Source organism: Pezoporus wallicus, unplaced genomic scaffold (genome assembly GCF_028554395.1).
Source record: "Pezoporus wallicus isolate ANWC-B61680 ecotype Strahan unplaced genomic scaffold, APGP_CSIRO_Pwel_v1 contig_3058, whole genome shotgun sequence".
Classification (NCBI taxonomy): Eukaryota; Metazoa; Chordata; class Aves; order Psittaciformes; family Psittacidae; genus Pezoporus; species Pezoporus wallicus.
Genome location: NW_026641153.1, coordinates 5,130,252 through 5,149,756, shown reverse-complemented (window position 1 = coordinate 5,149,756; position 19,505 = coordinate 5,130,252). Strand labels below are relative to the sequence as shown.

The 19,505-nt window shown below is 40.8% G+C and overlaps 1 protein-coding gene across 4 annotated transcripts in view; it reads right to left on the bottom strand.

Moving 5' to 3' along the window:
• Nucleotides 1–16,033, bottom strand: part of DMTF1 (cyclin D binding myb like transcription factor 1) — a 29,737-nt gene extending 13,704 nt beyond the window's left edge. The window contains exons 1-9 of one of the 4 annotated variants that reach the window (XM_057422461.1): nucleotides 15,840–16,033; nucleotides 9,534–9,650; nucleotides 8,893–9,012; nucleotides 7,920–8,014; nucleotides 7,099–7,213; nucleotides 3,637–3,713; nucleotides 1,974–2,131; nucleotides 1,168–1,200; nucleotides 121–230 (exon numbers count right to left, since the gene is read on the bottom strand). In XM_057422461.1, coding sequence (XP_057278444.1) covers nucleotides 121–230; nucleotides 1,168–1,200; nucleotides 1,974–2,131; nucleotides 3,637–3,713; nucleotides 7,099–7,213; nucleotides 7,920–8,014; nucleotides 8,893–9,012; nucleotides 9,534–9,642 — 817 coding nt within the window. In that variant the 5' untranslated portion in view covers nucleotides 9,643–9,650; nucleotides 15,840–16,033. The remainder of the gene's footprint in view (nucleotides 1–120; nucleotides 231–1,167; nucleotides 1,201–1,973; nucleotides 2,132–3,636; nucleotides 3,714–7,098; nucleotides 7,214–7,919; nucleotides 8,015–8,892; nucleotides 9,013–9,533; nucleotides 9,651–15,839) is intronic. The other 3 variants (XM_057422459.1, XM_057422460.1, XM_057422462.1) reach the window with 3 other exon arrangements.
• Between the last annotated feature and the right edge of the window lie 3,472 nt (nucleotides 16,034–19,505).

The following is a 19,505-nucleotide window of genomic DNA, read 5'->3' as shown; positions in this document are numbered from 1 at the left end:
CTAAGTATGTCCCTAGATTTCACACTCTAAGTTCCTCAGTTCAGAGTGACAACACTGACAAAGGGAAAGGTGACAAGTTTTAACTGGAGTGTCCATTATTGACACCAGCATTTACCTCACCTGTGTTGCAGGTATCCTTCATCAATCTACATCGATCTTTTACAGATGAAGCACTTCTCCCCAGTGCAGCTCCTATTGTGGCCCAATCGTTTCCATGCTTTACTCTTAGCCTAAACAGACACATGCTCATTAAAAACCAAATAAATGTGCAGTTTACAGGCTTAAAGACAGAATGGGGAGTCACTCTGATATAATTCAATGCCAGTATTAATGTTTTCTATCATCACTGCTAATTTTTATGTCTTTCTAGAAGCGTTTTGGGCCAGCTAAGCCACATGATACTCATAAAATGCTTAATATCTGTCTTGCAGGAATGTTCTGAGGTTTAATTACAGTATGAATGCTTAGATAAACAGCCAACATCCATTCTACACATGTTCCTCAAGGATTTTCAGGTGGAACAGAGATCACTTGAGAATCCTAAATAACGCCTGATGAAAATCCAGGCATCCTACAGTTTAAATGAAGTAAACCACTGCATAATCATGTTCATCATTTTAACTGTTATTTCCCTCCCGCAGATGACAACAGGCTGCTTAACATGATGAGCCATGACTACTCCTGACACATCTGGAACTGCTGGCAGCGTGCAAATGACAAACAAACTAAACTGATCCAAACATATCCAGCAATGAAATGAAATACATTCCCTTCCTCATTTCAGTCCAACCTGGTTTCTTCAAACTGCTCAACCCTAGAAAGCTGTAAGAGCAGATGAAATCTGCAGCCCCTCCTCCTTGATTTATCAGGTTCACAGCCAAAATCAAAGAGCCTTACTGACAATTTATGTATCTCTAATACTTCATAGGGCAGATCTTACCCTTGACCTGCCACTTTCTTTAAAAATAACCTTTGCATTTTCATTTCTCCTCTGATTAATTCAGTGGCTGCTATTTTCTGATAGAGTTGGAACAGTCACATTTACTTGTAAATTAACCACTTTTCAGTGATTTCATGTAACAAAACCTGTAGAAACTGCTCAAGCTACTAAATACAAACAAGGTATACAAACAAGGCAGCCTGACCTTGATAATAAAAAAAACTTACTCTTTAAGCTTTTCTATTTCCTCAGGAGTATACCTAAACAACAGGCAAATAAAAAGACATGATTTTAAACATAAAGCATACAGCAGAAATATTTTTGTTTTACTAATCACACATTTAGTTGCAAGAGATTAAGGAATTTCAGCTATAAGGAACAATCTGACTGAAAGAACATGAAGAACAAATGCCATTTTCCACATTGGTGCATTTCTAAGGTGATCTGCTCAGACATTCCTTATTTGTCAGCAAAATTCCTCATTCTTGGTGATCTTACTACTAAGAACAAAATCAGAATTCTGTGTATTAGTGTCTCAAGTAAACAGCTGTTTTTTTCCCCACCCTTCTCAGCTCACAATCACCCTAAAGCTGTCCATTAAGAACTGAGGTGGTATTTTTCATTTTCAACTACCTTTAAAACTAAAATCTAACATCCTTTTCAGTACTTCTGAATGGCTCCACAACCACTTATGTGCACTGCTTCACAGGTGGCAAACTAAGAGCACCCGGACGAAGATCAACTACCTCAAGGTCGCAGTTCTAGAAAGAAACACCTCATCAGATCCATGCTTGTGTGAAAGTCTTCTAAATTTATCAGAATCCTCTCTACATCTTTTAATTTGCGAATGCCATCAATTTAACACAATTATTGTCAAGGTTGATCTACCAGAATTCAGCAGAGGTGACTTATGATTAAGAAGAGTTAGGTCTGTTTGGCTACAATCTTGTGTGCTCAAATATAACATGTCAAACATTAAATATGTGACCCTCCTCATACCAATAAAACCATGCAGCATTAGAGGTTTTCATACTTTCCAACATGATTTCTGTCATCATACATGCGAAGAACTCTTCTATAGACAGCAAAGAGAGGCCGATTCAGACCCCAAGCTATTGTCCTGTAGAAATCTTTTCTTTCATCTTTTGACATTTCAAATATAATTTCGGTGGCATCTTTTATTCCACGAGTCTAGAAGAAAGCATTAAAAAAAAACAGAAAATCACAAACAAAACACCTTAGATAAAATTTCCTAGAAATCAAGAAGCAGAACACGTATACGTGTATATCAAATGATGCAACTTTCTCTGTATCACAAATACTACAGTCCAAAAGCTAAACTGAGTATGAATTAGCTATTTCAAGTACAAACCCCTGAATACAAGGTTTGGGGTTTTACTCATCACAATGGAGCTCAGGCAGACAGAGAAGCTCTGACTTTAATCCACATTTAAACTGTGGATTTAAAAACTGGTCAAGTAATTCAGGTCAAAAACTGAATTATCAATTATCATTTAGAACATCATGGAAAATAAACCGTGGTGGAATTAGCCTGGGGTCATAAAAGGGAAGGTTGTCAAATTATGCTATATCAATTTATTACATAATTTATTTCTTATCTGAAATAAATTGTTTTTTAACTGTTTTTCTTGTTCTGATGGAAACTCAAAGTAAGCTTGATAAGTATAGAGGAGGGAAGTATAAAAGGAGAGCTTCGGTTTAATTTCATCTTCAACTAAAAATCACTGTATTTCACTTATCTGAAGCAGTGCAAGAAAGCAGGTAAATGGGAAAATAATGAACACAATAAGCTATAGGTAACTCTAAAAAGTTATTTGGCTAGCTTAAAAAAGTCCCTAGATTTAAAAAATAGTATTACTTATTAATAATATTTTAAATATATTATAATATATAAACATATTAATATAATATAGAATTACATTAAAATACTATTTTTTAAATATATTAAAGTACTTTTTGCGGCAGAAATTCTAATACACATGTAGGCAGACACACATTCTACAGCTAATACTGAGGTTTTTATACCAGTAAAGACTAAATACAGGGCTTTTTCTGACCCACAAATGAATGATGGTGAACCTGTAATATCCAGCCTATATATATTCAGCTTTAAGGACTCGGCTCAACTATTCTCAGCTGTAAGCCTAACACAAATATGACCTATGGGTAATTATCACTGTCAGCATGCTAACTGCAGGCCTATTTTTACACTGAAGTCTGACACCGATATATTAAGGGGAAGAAAGCAGATCCTGACATTCTATTAGTGTAGTAAACAAATACAGATATGGCATCAAAGAAGTCTGCAAGTTGTATTTAATGCTTTGTAAGGAAAATTATCTCTACCCCTAGCACAGTATTTTATCTGTTTTCACCAAAGGTTTCATGAATCATGTATATTCAGAGAGAGGGATTAAGGCACTTGAGCATCCTGACAGGGAATTCTAAAATGGATTATATTCAGTACACAAATTAAAAGCAATGTTACACTCACTAGTCTTAAATCCTGTGTATGGATACAATTTTCTTATGTATTTCAAATGGGTAACGACCATTTCTACTACAAACGGCTCAGCATTACTTATTGCATATTCTGGGAAGTCCTAAAGAAAGCTGGTTTCTAGCAGGAGCTGCATCACCATGCCAACCAGCCGACAACATACTCTAACACATACCTTTAAATAACGCTCAATGTTACTCATCAAAATATCTATTTCTTCTTTGGACCACATCCCTTGCTTCCACTTATGGCCTGAAAATAGAAATGACCAACTAATTACTGAAGTCAAAGTCAGCAAAACAGCAAGAACAGAAGGATCAGAACACGACCCTCATTACTGCAATTAACAAAGAAAAGAGTAATTTTAGCTACTTAAACTAACTAGAATATCAAACAGACATTATTTCAGAACTGACAAACAATCCCTAGTAACTGTCAACTAAGTTTAAATGCGAGTCAAACCCCTCTTCAAACACATGCATTTTTAGAAAGCCAGAACATCAATTCCTCTGTGCTGTGAAGTCACATTTTCAGTCTCTCTCTCCAGCCACAAGCAGCAAACTTCTGTCTTTAAACTGACACCTGTACTTTCCATGCACTCAAATGATTCCAGAAGCTGGCATTTAAATTTGTCACTCTTAATGTTACTTGAGGACTTAGCAACAACATGGGGTTCTTATACGCCTTACCACTTCTCAATGTCTGTGTGTAGCGCTACCTACTGTGAGTGCTTTACATGGAGATAAATGCTCTACCTAGTTTATTCTGACAAGATGGTCCCTATCTGTCTCATTTTTATTTTGTACTGGGAATAACACCAGTGGTTACAGTTAAGACAAAGAATCATGGTAACTGTTCTATCTCTGCCTATGCCCTTAGTAACTACAATGCCAGTTAAGCTTTCAAAGCAAACCCGATGGACTTTATTATTCAGAGAGAAATTTTGAAACCCGAGGTCTATCAATAAAACATTAAAACATTTCTACCCTAAATTTATACTTTTTTCCTTTATACTTTTTAAATCTTTTTTCTCCTCATACCGTACTTGATATTAATGGTCACTTATAATTAAGATAATGGTGGTGACCCAGTTTACATACTTGTGTGTGCTGGCTACCCGCCTATCACTGCTCAGAAAAATCAGGGTACTTCCTTCTCAGCCTGCTAATTACCAGAGCTGAGAGGCAGAACACACCAAGAGCCTGTTTACTCAAATCCAATTATAATGGAAAGTCCAGGCATTCTTACTAATTTTGTTGGAAGTGATGAGAGAAAACTCTTTCCTGTGTGCCTGATGGCTTCGATCTCTTCTTCCAAAGATACAGGGACAGAACAATAATCTACTGCTGTTGCCAATTCACACATCCATCCAAGCACCCGAATTGACTTAAAGGGACACTGGTAATCTTTCCAGGGAATAACCTGTAATACCCAGCTATCTTAGGAAAGGGTATATATTTTGCACTTCATGTGTTTGCATATGCAATGCAGAGATTATTATAACCTGGCCACAGGTCTTGAAAGAAAACATTATCAGGTGGAGACTGCTATAAAATGATGAGCTCAGGCAACACATGTCAAACTCCCAGCTATTGTAAAGGAGGACACATACTGGGATTCCTCCACAGCTGTGACAAAACATGGAGACCCCAAGAACAGTTCAGCTAGTATGGACTCTCAGATATTTTTCTTGTTGTATTTTATTGGCGATGTCTTCCTTAAATTATTAATCTCTTAATTAGAATCACCGTATTTAGTGCCCTTGTTAATTCATAACTGTAAATGCCACCTGTGATATATGGCATGTTGTATGCCTGTGAAACAGTTAAAAATGCAGTCTCTAATATATTTAACAAGACCTATCAAACCTGAGGCCATCATGTCAAATGAAAACACTTACTTATTTCTCTGACAAATCATTAGAACATCCTCCTCCAGTCACAGCTGAGAATGTGCTGCTCCCAAAGTTCTTTACCATCCACTACTGAAAAGATCATAAGCCCTGTGTTGCTTGTCACCCTAGAGCACAGGAACTGTAGCATGATGATTTTCCACTACTTCCACCAAGCTGCATCAGTGCTGTAATGCAAAGCGATCTCTCTGCTATCTCATCTCTGCCCCAGTCATTGGACTGAACACTGAATACCTCTGAAGCTCTATAAATGTAATAAATGAGGATAGAGAAAAGAGGGAGCAATTATTTGTTAGCTGTTATAAGCAACTGTTGGTGCACACTTGGGATAAGGGAGTGGTCAGTGACAAGAATCACTTGACTCCCTTTCTTTGATTTTTCTATATCCAACACCCAGGTTCCCTGTGCCTCACACTCATTTTTTCATTTACTCCGCAGTACAATCAGCCCTCTGGAGCTGAATTTGCTGGGTAGAAGATCATTTGCTTCTGTGAGAGAAAACCATTACTTTTTTTCCTAAATTCTTTTAGTAAACAAGGGAGTTGCTTTGGACTGACTGAAAAGGTTTAGATTCCCTCCCCCCCCCCCCCCCCCAAAAGAGGAAAAGTCAGGTTAAGAAACATAGTAAAGACTGAGGAATCTGGAGAGGCAACATGTCTTCATTTGACACTAAGTTGTTTCTTTAAGTTTAGAAAGGTACTTCCCCTGGGGGAAAGAAAAAAAAGCTCTGAAGTTCAGCAACTATCAGATAATTGCACAGATATGTTTTTAAAAGGGAGGAATGCCAATGGGTTGGCAGTTTTAGGAGTAGCAGAGATTATTTCAGTAGATCTTGGTCTGCATGATCCCTCTATTTCTGAAGCAACTCTGTGCCAGAAACTGTTTCTCATATGAACTACAACACACAGCCCAACTAATAAACCCTCCGTGAGTGAAGATGTATTCACCTGAGCACAGATTCTTTTCCTGGTGTAACCCCCTTTTCTGACTACAGTTTCCCACCTCCTAACCAGGCAGAAGTGCCAATGGAGCAAGCACAACTGTCTTCCCCAACTGTGCCAACACGTTATAGAATGAATCACAGCCGGCTTTGGGTTGGAAAGGACCTTAAAGCTCATTCAGTTCCAGCCCCCTGCCACAGGCAGTGACACCTTCCACTAGAGCAGGCTGCTCCAAGCCCCTGTGTCCAACCGGGCCTTGAACACTGCCAGGGATGGGGCAGTCACAGCTTCTCTGGGCATCCTGTGCCAGTGCCTCAGCACCCTCACAGGGAAGAACTTTTGCCTAAGAGATCATCTCAATCTCCCCTCTGTCAGTTTAAAGCCATTCCCCCTTGTCCTATCACTACATGCTCTTACAAAAAGTTCCTCTTCAGATTTCTTGCAGGCCCCCTTTAGGGATTAGAAGATTGTTAGAAGGTTTCCCCTGAGTCTTCTCTTCTTCCATCTACAGAAGTTCTCAACCATGGCCACTAGAATCCCTGTCACCCCTGCAAGTATGACCCCACTTTATCTCCAAGTGTTCCAACTTCCTTCTTACATACAAGTGTAAAAGCAATGGTGACAACTTTACACATTAGATCTCTCACCATTTTAAGAATCAGTCTACTCAAATACCTCCACAAAAATAGCCATACCAGAGATTATGTTATATAACCTGAAAATGTTACGTGATGTTTGGAGTAAGTTACCTTTTCACAGTGTGGGAGAACTGCATTTGACCTACCTTTATTTGTTAGAGAATCCTTATCCTCTTTGGTTGTGAACCAGGCTTGACTAACAGCTGACACTTCTTCATTGCCCATTGGGGAGATTTCATCCAGCTGTTCATTCTGAAGAATCTTGAAAAGACCAACATGAAATCATCCACTAAGATCTCCAGTTCTATCACCCGTCATTTAGAATGGTGGCATAACTCGAAGGCAAATGAAACCAGCACACCTCACTGGCGTGCTGACTGCTCAGAAAGCACCACTTTTTAGATATGGCATGAGAAATACATTCACCGCTCAAACACTAGAGCGAGATTTAGCATTTTAACATACAGATATTGTGAGAATTAATTTGGTGACATTATTCACCCTGTTTAGTGTACAGTGAATAGGATGAGTATCACTGGCTTTGGTGGAAAGAGGACTATGTCCAGCATCTCCAATCTAGAACTTTCAGACATGGTACATTCACAGTCAGAACTCTTTGTGTCGCTGACAAGACAACGCATATTTAGGCCTGTTATAAGGCATAATGACAGAAACAACATATAAACTTGTCTTCCATGCAGATCATAGAGTATAAAATTATCAGTGGAGGGTTACATCTATTACTGTTTACTGTACTGCTCTTTGGGCAGTAAGGCACATTGCAAATAATCTTCTTCAATCACATTCCCATGGAACAGCGTTTTACAACAACATGCATGCTCAAATACATTAGTTTCATGCTAAATGTTATTAATTTAATAAGCCCTCTCTGTTATTTGTTTCCCTTTTGTTTCAATTTAAAATTAAGCTGTACATCAAATAGGTCGATTCTGAAGTTTTACTGTACCTGAATCTGAGTAACAGTTCCTTCATTAATGTCATCTTCAGCTACCTCAGTGGTAGCAGTCATGGTCACCTCGAAGCTCTGATCATTTTCTGAAACTTCAAAATTGGTAAGTCAGTTGAATGACTTTTATAAATTGCTACTTTTGCACTGAATGAGAGAGGCTTTATTCAGTATTTATTTAATAACACAGTAAAATCATCAAAATTATTATTAGCTGTTCCTCTTAATAAATTTAAATAAAGGTTTTGAAACCTTCAGTTTTACACTACAATTAAGACTTACTGTGAAACATGTAAATCAAAGGTGTTTGATTTGATTCAAACATTTGGAACAGAATTAATGCTTCCTTTTCAGCCCTATCTTTAGTGTTACCCGATTACTAAAGGGCAATGTTCAAATCTTTCAGCTGCATTCTTTTTCCCCAATTTTCCTTCAACAACGTGATAATGCCTTTACTTTTAAGGAGTTTCTACTAAGGTCCACCAAATAAACAGCCACTCTAGGTATTGTAAACTGGTATTTTAACTTGCCAGATATGGTTTTGCCTTCCTTGGCAGATTATACTGAACTATCTAATATTTAATCAATACACAGCTTAGCTTTTGTACAACAATCTCTACCATATAACTTCATATTACAAAACATGGAAATACTAACTGTACTGTTTGATCATTAAAACAAAACTGATCACTTTTGCAGGAGGAGAGTATCTAGTTTGCTGTTCATTCACTTCAACTCATTCAATGCACTGTGCCTGCAGGCCTCTCTCTGTAAGGCAGGCTTAGTTTACCAGTACTGTACAGATAATGATTGCTGCATAATCATCCAAGGCTCTGACATGTAGAGACAATACCTAAGTATATGAAAAAAAATTCAAAATAAAATATGCAAAATATTCTATTGTGATCCGAAGAGGCCACTTTTAACCTTCACCAACAGAAACACATGCTACAGGAGTACATGAAAGACTTACTTGGAACTGCAACAACAGAAATGCATGGGGTGGAATCATCAAGGCTTTGATCATCCTCTGATAAGCAAAGCCTTTTGTGCGGAGGTTCAGTGCTGTCTTCAGAGTCTACTTCATCAGCTTGTAACAACAAAAACACACATGGGTTACTTTCTGTTAATGAAGTGTAGCTTTGGAAAGAGTTCTACTAACAAAGTGGACCAAACCAAAAGGTAGAAGCAAATGCAATAGGTTGGTTTGGTGTTTTACTACTGCCCAGAAACTTAGTGTAAGTTTACAGGAAACAACAGTTCACATGCTTTCTTCAACATGCATTTTCTGTGATACTCTCTTTGTAAATTCTGTCCATAGTCCACCACACACAAACCAGTACCTGACATCTACAGAAATCTGGGTACATGCTTGGTTGTAAGAACCCACTTCCACTGAGGTAAGTCAGAACAGATACATCCTTGTTGGGCACACACACACATAATTCTGTGATTTACACCTATTTTGATACTTTATCCTTTTTAAAACAAATGAGAACTAACTGCAGCACAATAATCTAAATCCAAGTAGCTCACAGAATTTGGAGACAGCTAAATATGATGGTTGGACCAATGGAAAAAGAAGGAAAAACATTATGCAATACAATTCTATACCATTTTGAGGGCAATGAAGTATAAGGTTCCCTTCAGTGTCCTGAGTCAAAGTCACAGAGTTCACGGTTTCTACTGTCACTGTGTCAGACTCTTCTTCAACTGTGCTCATACTCAAACCTGAAAGAGCAACACACACATTATTTTTCTGCAGTCAGCCTCCCCCTTTGACCATAACACTGCTTCCTTTACTTCAACCAGCAGCAGCACGCGCAGAGAGTGATAAAAGTCTGTCCTTTCACATGAAAAACTCCATGGTTTAAGACGTTCACGTGCCTTTACCTTTCCTACATACTTACACACTGCAAAGGGTAACATCAGACAGCCTCAGAGCTACTTTTTCACTAAAATTATACCTAAATTCCCTATTCAGGACTATTTGCAATCTATTTGTTTTAACGCAAACATAGGCTATTGCTTTTCCAGCATTTCTAAATTCTCCACATCTGATTCTTTTTGTCTCACTAATATTTGTTCCACAGCTCATTTTACTATTCTATAACCTGAGAAATATTTTGTAGTGTCATACTACTCATAGCTGCACTATTCATAGATTGCTAAATTTCTTCCATGCATATAGCCAAATGTGGAGCTAGTATTTTTTCTTTAGCATTGAAACAACGCGAGCAACAGAAAAAACTGAGTGCAAGCAATCACCAGTGTAAAAAATACCTCAGAAAATAAGTTATCCATGATAAGCAGCATACACTGAAGTCAGTAAACAGGGGCAATACAAAGTGCTTCTGATAATCTCATTTCCACTTAAAAGCAAGATGAAGAAACGCAAAGCCTGTAAGAACTTCAGCGTAAATGAAGCACTAATTTGAGATAAAACTAAAGAAAACCCCACAAGGAAGTTCTAATCCACCAAATACAGAAATTGACATTTCCTGCTGAAGAAGCAAATGAAATCACATCTAAAATATCCAGAAGCTTTGCAATGATTTTGCCAGCTTTGAGCACCTGGGTTCAGGGACTGTCCTGGGCAGAGACTTCCAAACAGAAAATACTGGTTTTCCCTTGAAGTGCCAAGTCTCTTTAATATGTTTTCTTTAATATGTTAACAACTGAAAAAAAAGTCTTTTAACTTTTATTATGAAGCCAAAATAGTGTTATCAACATTTTTAACTTATGCTGTTCAAAAACCATTGACTATAGCTAAAACAAATCGTAATTACATTACAAAGCTTCCATGTAAAAGGCAGGGACACCCATATATCCATCCATAAATGGGGTTTACAACCTGGATTTTAAATCCCTTGTGTTAATAATACTGCTTGAGCAGGAAATTATTTAACTTTTAATCAGAAAATGTGTTCTTTGGTACTGACAATTCCCAAGAGGAGTGTTTTCTTGGAAGGTTAAAACTACTGCCAATCTTTCAATAAAATTACTTATCGCCTCTCAAGCTTGGTGAAGGTTTGGCATATCTTTAAGCACATGTAGTGACTGATTCCTAGAATGAAGTGATGTTACCCTTCTGAACACATAAAAAAATTCAGATACCATTGACATTTTACAAACTTACTTTCACATCTACCATCAGCAACAGCTCCTTTGCCACACAGAAGTGTAGGAGGCAGTAACTTCTTCAGGATTCATCTGCTTCTGAGTTGTACAGCCCCTGTTCTACCCTTTACTAGAACTGATGTTTGCTGCACGGCTATAGTACTGCCTTTGAGAACCAAGAAAGCCATCCTTAACTGTAAAATCTGAAGACAGAAATCCAAAGTGTTATAGCTAAATTAGCAGACTATAACTATTTCAACTCAGTTTCGAGTTACTCATTTAGCTTTTTGGAAGAGAACAAATCAGATCATTCTGGAGGGCCAAAAGAAATAGACTGTTTTTTTACATGTTTGTAATGTACTTTCAGAGTAACTTGTGCTACAGGCAATGCTTTAGTAAAAAATCCCAAAGTTCCTGAAATGGCATGGAGGATTCTTCTTTAGTTTTAAATTAACAGAGTGTGGTAACTATTTTTCTGGAAAGCCTGCACTTTTTTTCTGAAATAAGCTGAAAGCACCTATTTTACTTTTTGCCAATATAAAAGCTTGAAAGACATGAGATTTACTTTTATAAAACATGTTATGTCAAACATGTACTTCACCTAAAACTGATCTAGAAGCAATGGAAAGTACAGCACTATCCAGAGCAGAAGATACAGAAGACCATTCCTTCTTTTTATTAAAAGAATGCTGAAAACTGAATACAGAGATAGCAGAGCTGGGTCATTCTTCCACCAATTACTCAAGACTTGCTGAGAATCAAAGAATATGTTTATAGGATTAAGCTCCCAAATCACAACTAGAGAGTAATTAGGGTTGTCTGTCTGCATTCTCTCCCTTGCTGATTTGCCATGTTAGAAAAGGACACAGCATCAAAGGGGACCTGGCATTTTCATCACAGGTGGGGAAGAAGATACACCACAATCAGCAGCTAGTGCTGACACTTCCATACAATCAGAGCTGTTAACAGAAGGAAACAGACAATAGGCTGAGGCACCACATCTAACAGCAGCACTGACACTCCTGATCGAGTTAGATGCCTACACCCATCATCTTGAGCTCCCAGGTACTCCTTATACAGCACAGAAACTGTGGACAGCACGTTGTTCAAAGAACTGTGACCTCCTCAGAAGCATTCCTTGATGTAATTCCTGGACTGAATAGGGTTTTAGAACTTTCTGCTAATCTCCTAAGAACAATATATCCCAACAGTAAGTGCAGGCTCTCCTGAAAATCACAATATTCTGTGTTAGATACTTGAGATTTAGCACATCTCAAGTTTTCTGAGTAAAGGTAATAATAATATAGGCAATATTATACTTAATAATCATAACCAAGCCTTGATAAAAACTCAGGCCAATCCTTAGCCAAACCCTTGATTTGAGTGGAAAATTCTCCATCATCCATTATTGGATATGGACTTGGACCTCACCTGAAAACTGACTGCAAAGAACACAAGGAGTCAAGTCAAAGTCAAATGAGTATTTTCACCATTAATTTTTATTCATTAGACTACACAAATAGAAGAAACCCAAAGGAAATGAACAAATGTGCTCTTTCAAGATACATTTACACCAGGACAGCTAACTCTTGAAGACATGAATTAGTAACTGAAAGGTAAGAAACTGGAGCAACTGCAGTGGTTTTTCTTTGTGAATAGGAAATCTCCAGATAACTTCACCAAGCTGGCTTTTGAAAATGCATTGCTCTCTATTTGAAACAAAAAGCTTGTTTTCATTTTAAATGTGGGACCCAAGATCTTTAATCCTTGATCCAAATACATTCTTCATAGAGATACTGATCTACCACTAATATTTTATGTTCCGAAGGAGGATGGGAAGGGAACACCGTAGGATGTACATATACTATCAGTATGGATGTGTATTATGAAATGCAGTGAAGATATCATCACCTTAAATTTTTAAGATAGCACCTCAGAAGTCGAATAAGCATTTTTTGCCTTGTTAGATTTTTTTGGGGGTCCATTTACCAAACCTAACGTTTTTAAGAGTTGCACTGCAATTTTAAACGGGTTTCAACACACATCCAAACAGAAAGGATACCTATAAGAATCATTTAATACAGAATTCCAATACAAATTTTCCACTAAAACCATGTAACACAGGAGCTCTTACTTATTTGGGAAGCATGCAGCAGACTTGGGCAGGAAAAAGCCCACAAAGCTGATTTTATACCAAGTTACAAAACAGTTTAATGCAAAATTCCTGTACTCTAAATCACCTTCATTAGGCAGATGGGTTTGATCATTCTGTGTGCTCTAAAAATTAAACACTTCTAAGAAATAGTGTTTTTACCCTTGCAGACAGAATTCTGTCATTATGGCTCATTAACTGAATGTTATGCCTAATCTTCAATGGACTCTTGTAAATCTTACATGAGGCTATATTCAAGGATCTGTTCTCTGCACTGGGCAAAACATAAAAGTTTACTCCGCTAAATCCTACAAAAAGCAGAAGTTGAAATTAAGGGAGGTTTCCAGCTCTTGAGGTATTTAATTGGAACAATCACATGGAATGCACTGGGATTTCAAGGTGTTCATTCAAGAGTAACAGAGGAAACAATGTAATTACAGGACCTCATATTTAAGGAAACCTGAATGTTTATTCCGTATCAAGTCAATACTTCCAATACATAATCAGTTTTTACTATTCAACCAGGGCCAACTGTCTTGTCCTGTTATTCAACAAAAGCCCTTTTCTCCACACTGCTCAGATTTAAAATTCCACCAGACAGAAATGATCTTTAACAGCTGCAGTAAGACACATAAGAAGGACCAAAGAGATCAGGGATCAAACACAAGGATGCAAGACCCGAGTTGGGAGACATAAAAAGATTTATTAAACTGTATTAGCATGAGATTACAGCTCTTCAGGAACAGTTACATTCTACTCATCAGTTATGCCAGTTTATTTATTCCATCACAGAAACGGAATATATGAGAGGCAATGGGACAAACTGTTTTCATTTGCACAGGTCAAATTTTGGCAGAAGTTCCAGCCTATCCATTGATATTTTCATAAAAAGCACTCAGCATGCTTCAAATCTCACACAGGGAAAGAAAAAAGAAAGACAAAACCCCAAAGTTGTAGCTCTTTCAAAACACAGAAAGTTGCAAGTTTTCAGTTACAGAAAATGACTCTCAGGCACCAAGTTATGACTATGGATAAATATCTTATATTCTTTCTCATTCATGTAGATCGAGTTTCATTCTAAGCATTCAACTTCTTCACCTTTATAAACAGGCAGAAATTCAGCATGCAATAAAACATTAAAAGTTGATTGTTATCCTAAGATTGATAAGCAAAGCCAAAACTCTGTTGCTTTCTGATGGACAGATGAGCACAGAATTTATGCTCCTAACTTATGTACTATTAGAGTATGTAAAATACAGACATGGAGGTCTTTGTCTCCTATAAACCAGCTTTTAGAATTTTGAGTGGTTCAGACAAAACCCAGTATTTTTTAGGCATTCTAATTAAGGAGTTTTAAGGCTCAGCCTTTCTGGTAAGTGACAAAGCATCACCTAGAAAGTTTCAATAAGTGTCAGTAAAACAAGCATGAAATTGTCATTATTATATTCATGTGGCTTGGTGGAAATGAGAATCTGAATCCCACTTCAAAGCCTACACCTCCTGCCTTTGCAAAGGGATTTCAACTATGCTGTCAAGAAGCCAACGTACATCTCTGGCCAGAGCAATGCTGGCAAAAGCAAAGCGTTTTCTAGATTACTTCCAACACTTTAGTTACAACGCCAGGTGGGGCTGATCAATGGTGACTGTGAATAAATAAATACAAATACTACCTGTCAGCTGAAGAGGTAACCGGTAGAAGTGTAATACACTGCACTGTGCCCAACCAAGAACAGAGAGACCTCAAAAAAGAGCAAAAAAAAAAAAGGAGGAAAAAAAAGGCTTGTCTAACCTGAATCCTTTATTTCGGCAAAACAAAGTGTAACTCTAGCGCAAAAAAAAAGCCTGGTAGTGCTTCTAAATGAAACCCGTAATCTTGGCAGAGTTACACACTTCAGACTCGGCTTAAAAATAACGCCTCAAGCAACCTCCCATCACAGCTCTCACAGGAAAGGAAAGATTATGAAACAGAACAGATAAAAAGAGCCACAAGCTTCGGATACCCCAACCACAAAGCCAGCCAGGGGAAATCGGGAGATTTAAAACACGTCCGTGCAGGTGGCCTTTTATCACAGCAATGAAGGGAAAGGAGTTTAAAGCAGAAATAGCAAAAGTAATAACCAAAACCCCGCCGCCCTCCCCAGGGAGCCAAGGTTTGGTAATGTCTCGGTTTTCCTCTATTATGCCGTCCATCCGCCCCCTTCCTCCTGCGCAGCGTTCCCGATGCCTGGCAGCGCCCCGGGAGGGCGGGGAACAACGGCCCGCGGCCCAGCGGAGACGCCGGCGGGTCCCAGCCGTGCGGCCTGCCCTGCCCCAGGCCAGGGCACTGCCCCCAGGGCGGGGCGGCGGCTCCGCACCTCAGGGCCCGCCTCAGCCCCCCGCTGTCCCCCGGCCGCCAGCGCCGCCATTTGGTGCCGGACTGGCGCCGCCGACGCCATTTTCCCGTTCTCTCGGCGGGCAGCGGCGCTGGCTGAGACCGCCACCAGAAACGCTGTTAGCACGGCCCGGCCCGGCCCAGCCCGACCGCGGCTGAAGCGCGGGGCCGGACATGGCCGCCGCTGCCCCCTTTTCCCGGTCCCCTCATCCCGCCGCGCTCTGCCGCTGGCCGGCCGCTCCCGGCCGTATCATCCCGCAGGCTCCCGCGCACTTACTTCCTGTTTTGGGTCCGGGCACTTGAGAAACCAGGATGGAGACTCCAAGTACCAGGATGGAGGCGCCGAGCGGCAGCGAGCGGCGAGGGGGGGAGGCGGAGGCAGCGGCGGGGCACGGCTCAGCCAGCCCGCAAGCCCGCCGGAAGGGCCCGCCGCCCGCCCAACCCGGCGCTTCCGCCCTGCCGCGGCGCCACAAAGCGCGCGGCGCTGGGGCCTTGGCGGAGGCGGCGGCGGCGGCACCACAAAGCGCACAGCTCCTGCCTGTCCTCGCTGTGGGGGAGGTAGGTGGGAGAGGTGACCCACTCCTCCCCACGCGGCGCTAAGGGGAGAGGAGCGCTGCGGCCGCGCTTCATCACGGGTCGGGGCGCGTTTACCGCGTGTCTGAGGAAAAACAAAACAAGGGAAATATTAGAATGAAAAAAAAAAAAAAAAGAGCCGTATTCGCAGCCCAGGAAGCCAACCGTATCCTGGGCTCTGTCAAAAGGAGCACCAGCTCCAGCAGGTCGAAGGAAGTGATCCTGCCCCTCTACTCTGCTCCTGTGAGACCTCACTGTGTACGATTCTGGTGTCCTTAATGTAAGAACATGGAACTGTTGGAACATATCCAGAGGAGGCCATGAGGATGATCAGGGGACTGGAGCACCTCCCGTATGAAGACAGCCTGAGAAAGTTGGGGCTGTTCAGCCTGAAGAAGAGAAGGCTGCATGGAGACCTCATAGCAGCCTTCCAGTATCTGAAGGGGGGCTATAGGGATGCTGGAGAAGGACTCTTCATCAGGGACTGTAGTGATAGGAGGAGGAGGAATGGCTTTAAATGGACAGAGGGGGTATACAGATTAGATATTAGGCAGAAGTTCTTCCCTGTAAGGGTGCTGAGTCCCAGAGGGTGCCCAGAGAAGCTGTGGCTGCCCCATCCCTGTCAGTGTTCAAGGCCAGGTTGGACACAGGGGCTTGGAGCAACCTGCTCTAGTGTGAGGTATCCCTGCCTGTGGCAGGAGTTGGGACTGGATGATCTTACGGTCCTTTCCAACCCAAACCATTCTATGGTTCTGTGATAAAGCTGAGAATAAACAAGTGTTTAGCAGTGTGTGGCTTGTGGTGCTTGCTCTGTCACGAACTGGGTGCCTGCAGCTGCCCTGACTCTTGGCAAAAAAATGTCCCCCACTGTGTGCTGTCACAACAAGCCCGGAAGATAAGGGCAAGATGGCAGCAGCATCCCCTGCCTGCAGTGTTACGTGTAAAAACTTCATCACGCTTTAACCATGAGGCCACCTTTATGGCCACTTCTCTTGAGCAGTGGATCTCCAGTCATGTCCTCCCCCAGACCCTGGGAGCTTTAAAATGTGTCCTTGTTCCATGTAAGAGCTTTTATGCCAGCTTTCCCCACAGGCTGTAGGGATTCTGAAGCCTTGGGACAGGCTTGAAGAGTCTGTTTGCCAGGCAGGGTTGACTTGTCCTAAAGATCTGGTGCCTTTTATTACCTAAAACTCCCAAAACACCCAACATGCCTGCAGGGGACTGGTCAGTGTGACTGGGGAGCCCTGGGAAGCTGCAACAGCAACTGGAGGGAAGCAAGGCAGAAGAGATGCCCCATCTAGTGTAGGATATCATAGATTGAGCTAGATAGGCATGGTGGGGCAATTGCATCTTGCATGTAAGGTTTCAGGTCACTGTGTTTGCCCTGAGCATCCTGCAGCTTTGAGGTACTGGGGTGGACAGCGTCCTCTGCATGGCTCTTGCCAGGGAGCTTCTGTGGAAGGAGGAGCAGCAAAGCTAAGTTTTGCTGTCTCTTATTCTAGAGTAAAACATAGTAATGAAGAAAAGGGGGGGATTTGCACTTGTAAAACAAAGGCTTGTAGCTGGGATATGGAAACAGAGGGGCTAAGACTCAGAATTGTAATGGGGAGACAGGACAGAGTAGGGAGGAGATACTGCGCATGAAATTACAGTGGCGAAAGAATGGAGATGGAATCCATGGCTGGGACAAGAAGGCAGCTGAGATAAGGAGCTGGAAGGAGGATTTATAGCATCTGATTTGTTCAAAGCACAGTTAGATTAACTCGTGTCTGTGTACTTGGTCTTTCTGGACATCAACCCTCAGGGATCTCAAGTTCCTCATGCAGTAGTTCACTTCCGGGGAGTAGTTTGGTTTAAGTATCCAGTGCCCTTAGGCACTCCTTGGCCGAGGTATGGATGCAGTTTGCTGTTGGACTCACCAGCTCATGATCTCTTGCAGCTCCCAGACTTTTTTCCCTACTATTTTCAGCATGTGAAGCACTGACCTTATATTTGCCGCCTTTGAAGCACATCTCTGCTTTCTTTGTTTTGTTTTCAAGGTGGCTATGAGCTTGCTTTAAAAATAACAGGGTATCACTTTCTTGAGCTGTACCAAAATGCATCATCAGGAGGCTGAGTTCAGACTGTACAGAAAGCAATAATTTTGACATTACGTATAAGTCCTTACCACATGAAAATGTCTGGAAAGTCCTCATGTAGTAAGCAGCAAACACAGTAAGGACTGCTTCCATGCTGTACTTGTTCTCCCCATACATTGTACCCTCAGTTACTAGCATTTTTCATTCTGGGTATAAAGTCTTTCTCCTTATCCTCCTTTTATCTTACTTATCTGCATGTACCTTGAATAAAACAATATTTTAACTGCAAAATCTGTACTTCCTTTTACATTGTGGTGTTGTTTTGGTGATGTGTTGTGAGATGTGAAGCTGATAAGCTGTTGCTGCTGCTGGATCACATGGCAGCACTTTGTGGATGGGGGCACCAGGAGTTGTGTGCCATTGTCCTGTGTTCTGGTCAGATCTGCAAGACTTTTTTGCAGTTTTAGGATTATGACCTCTGTTTGTGCCACATTCCCTGTTTGTGCAATGGGAATAATGTCACTTTCCTCACAGGTACATGATATAACCACATTCAGGAACATTTACTTTATGTCAAGTTCAAGGTACATATAGAAAAAACAGTGACTGGAGTTCTCTGATGTTTCATGAACAAGATGAAATCTTACTCTGTATCGGACTCGTGTTCTGTGGAGCAAGTGAGATTCGTACGTCCTGTCTCGTGTTAAAGGAAAAATTACACGCATATATACCTCTGTAAGTTGATGAAAGAATCAGAGTTTGCTATGGACCCAACCATTCCTTTTTTAAAGTAGCAGCTGGGTTTTTAACCATCCATAGGGTTTTCTTCAAGAGGATCTCCGTTCCTGGGTAGCCACCAGGTGTCTCCACTGCAGCGTGCTCTGGATACTGCAGTTGCATCCCGGAACTTTTCGCCCTTTGCTGGGATGAATTTGAAGCTGAATTAGCATTGCTCAGCACGACAGCACACTCACTCCTCATCGGGCATTAGCGGAAAAGTGAGACTGTGGCACTGCTTGATGAGAAGATGTAAGATGGAGGTTCATCAACATGCTGATGACTCACTGTAAATTGTGAAGGCAAAGCATGAATTTAATAACCCTAAACCTGATTACATGGCAGGTGACAGAAAGTAAAGAAGACTGAAAGTTTGGCATAGATCCTGTTTATTAATAGCAGAAGAAACTTATTCTGCAAGATTAAAAATGCAAAATGGAGAAGTTAGAGAAGGCCTTTAACTGGGAGGTGGGCAGGCTGGATGATGACAGGATGACAAGTGTGACTGGCCTTAG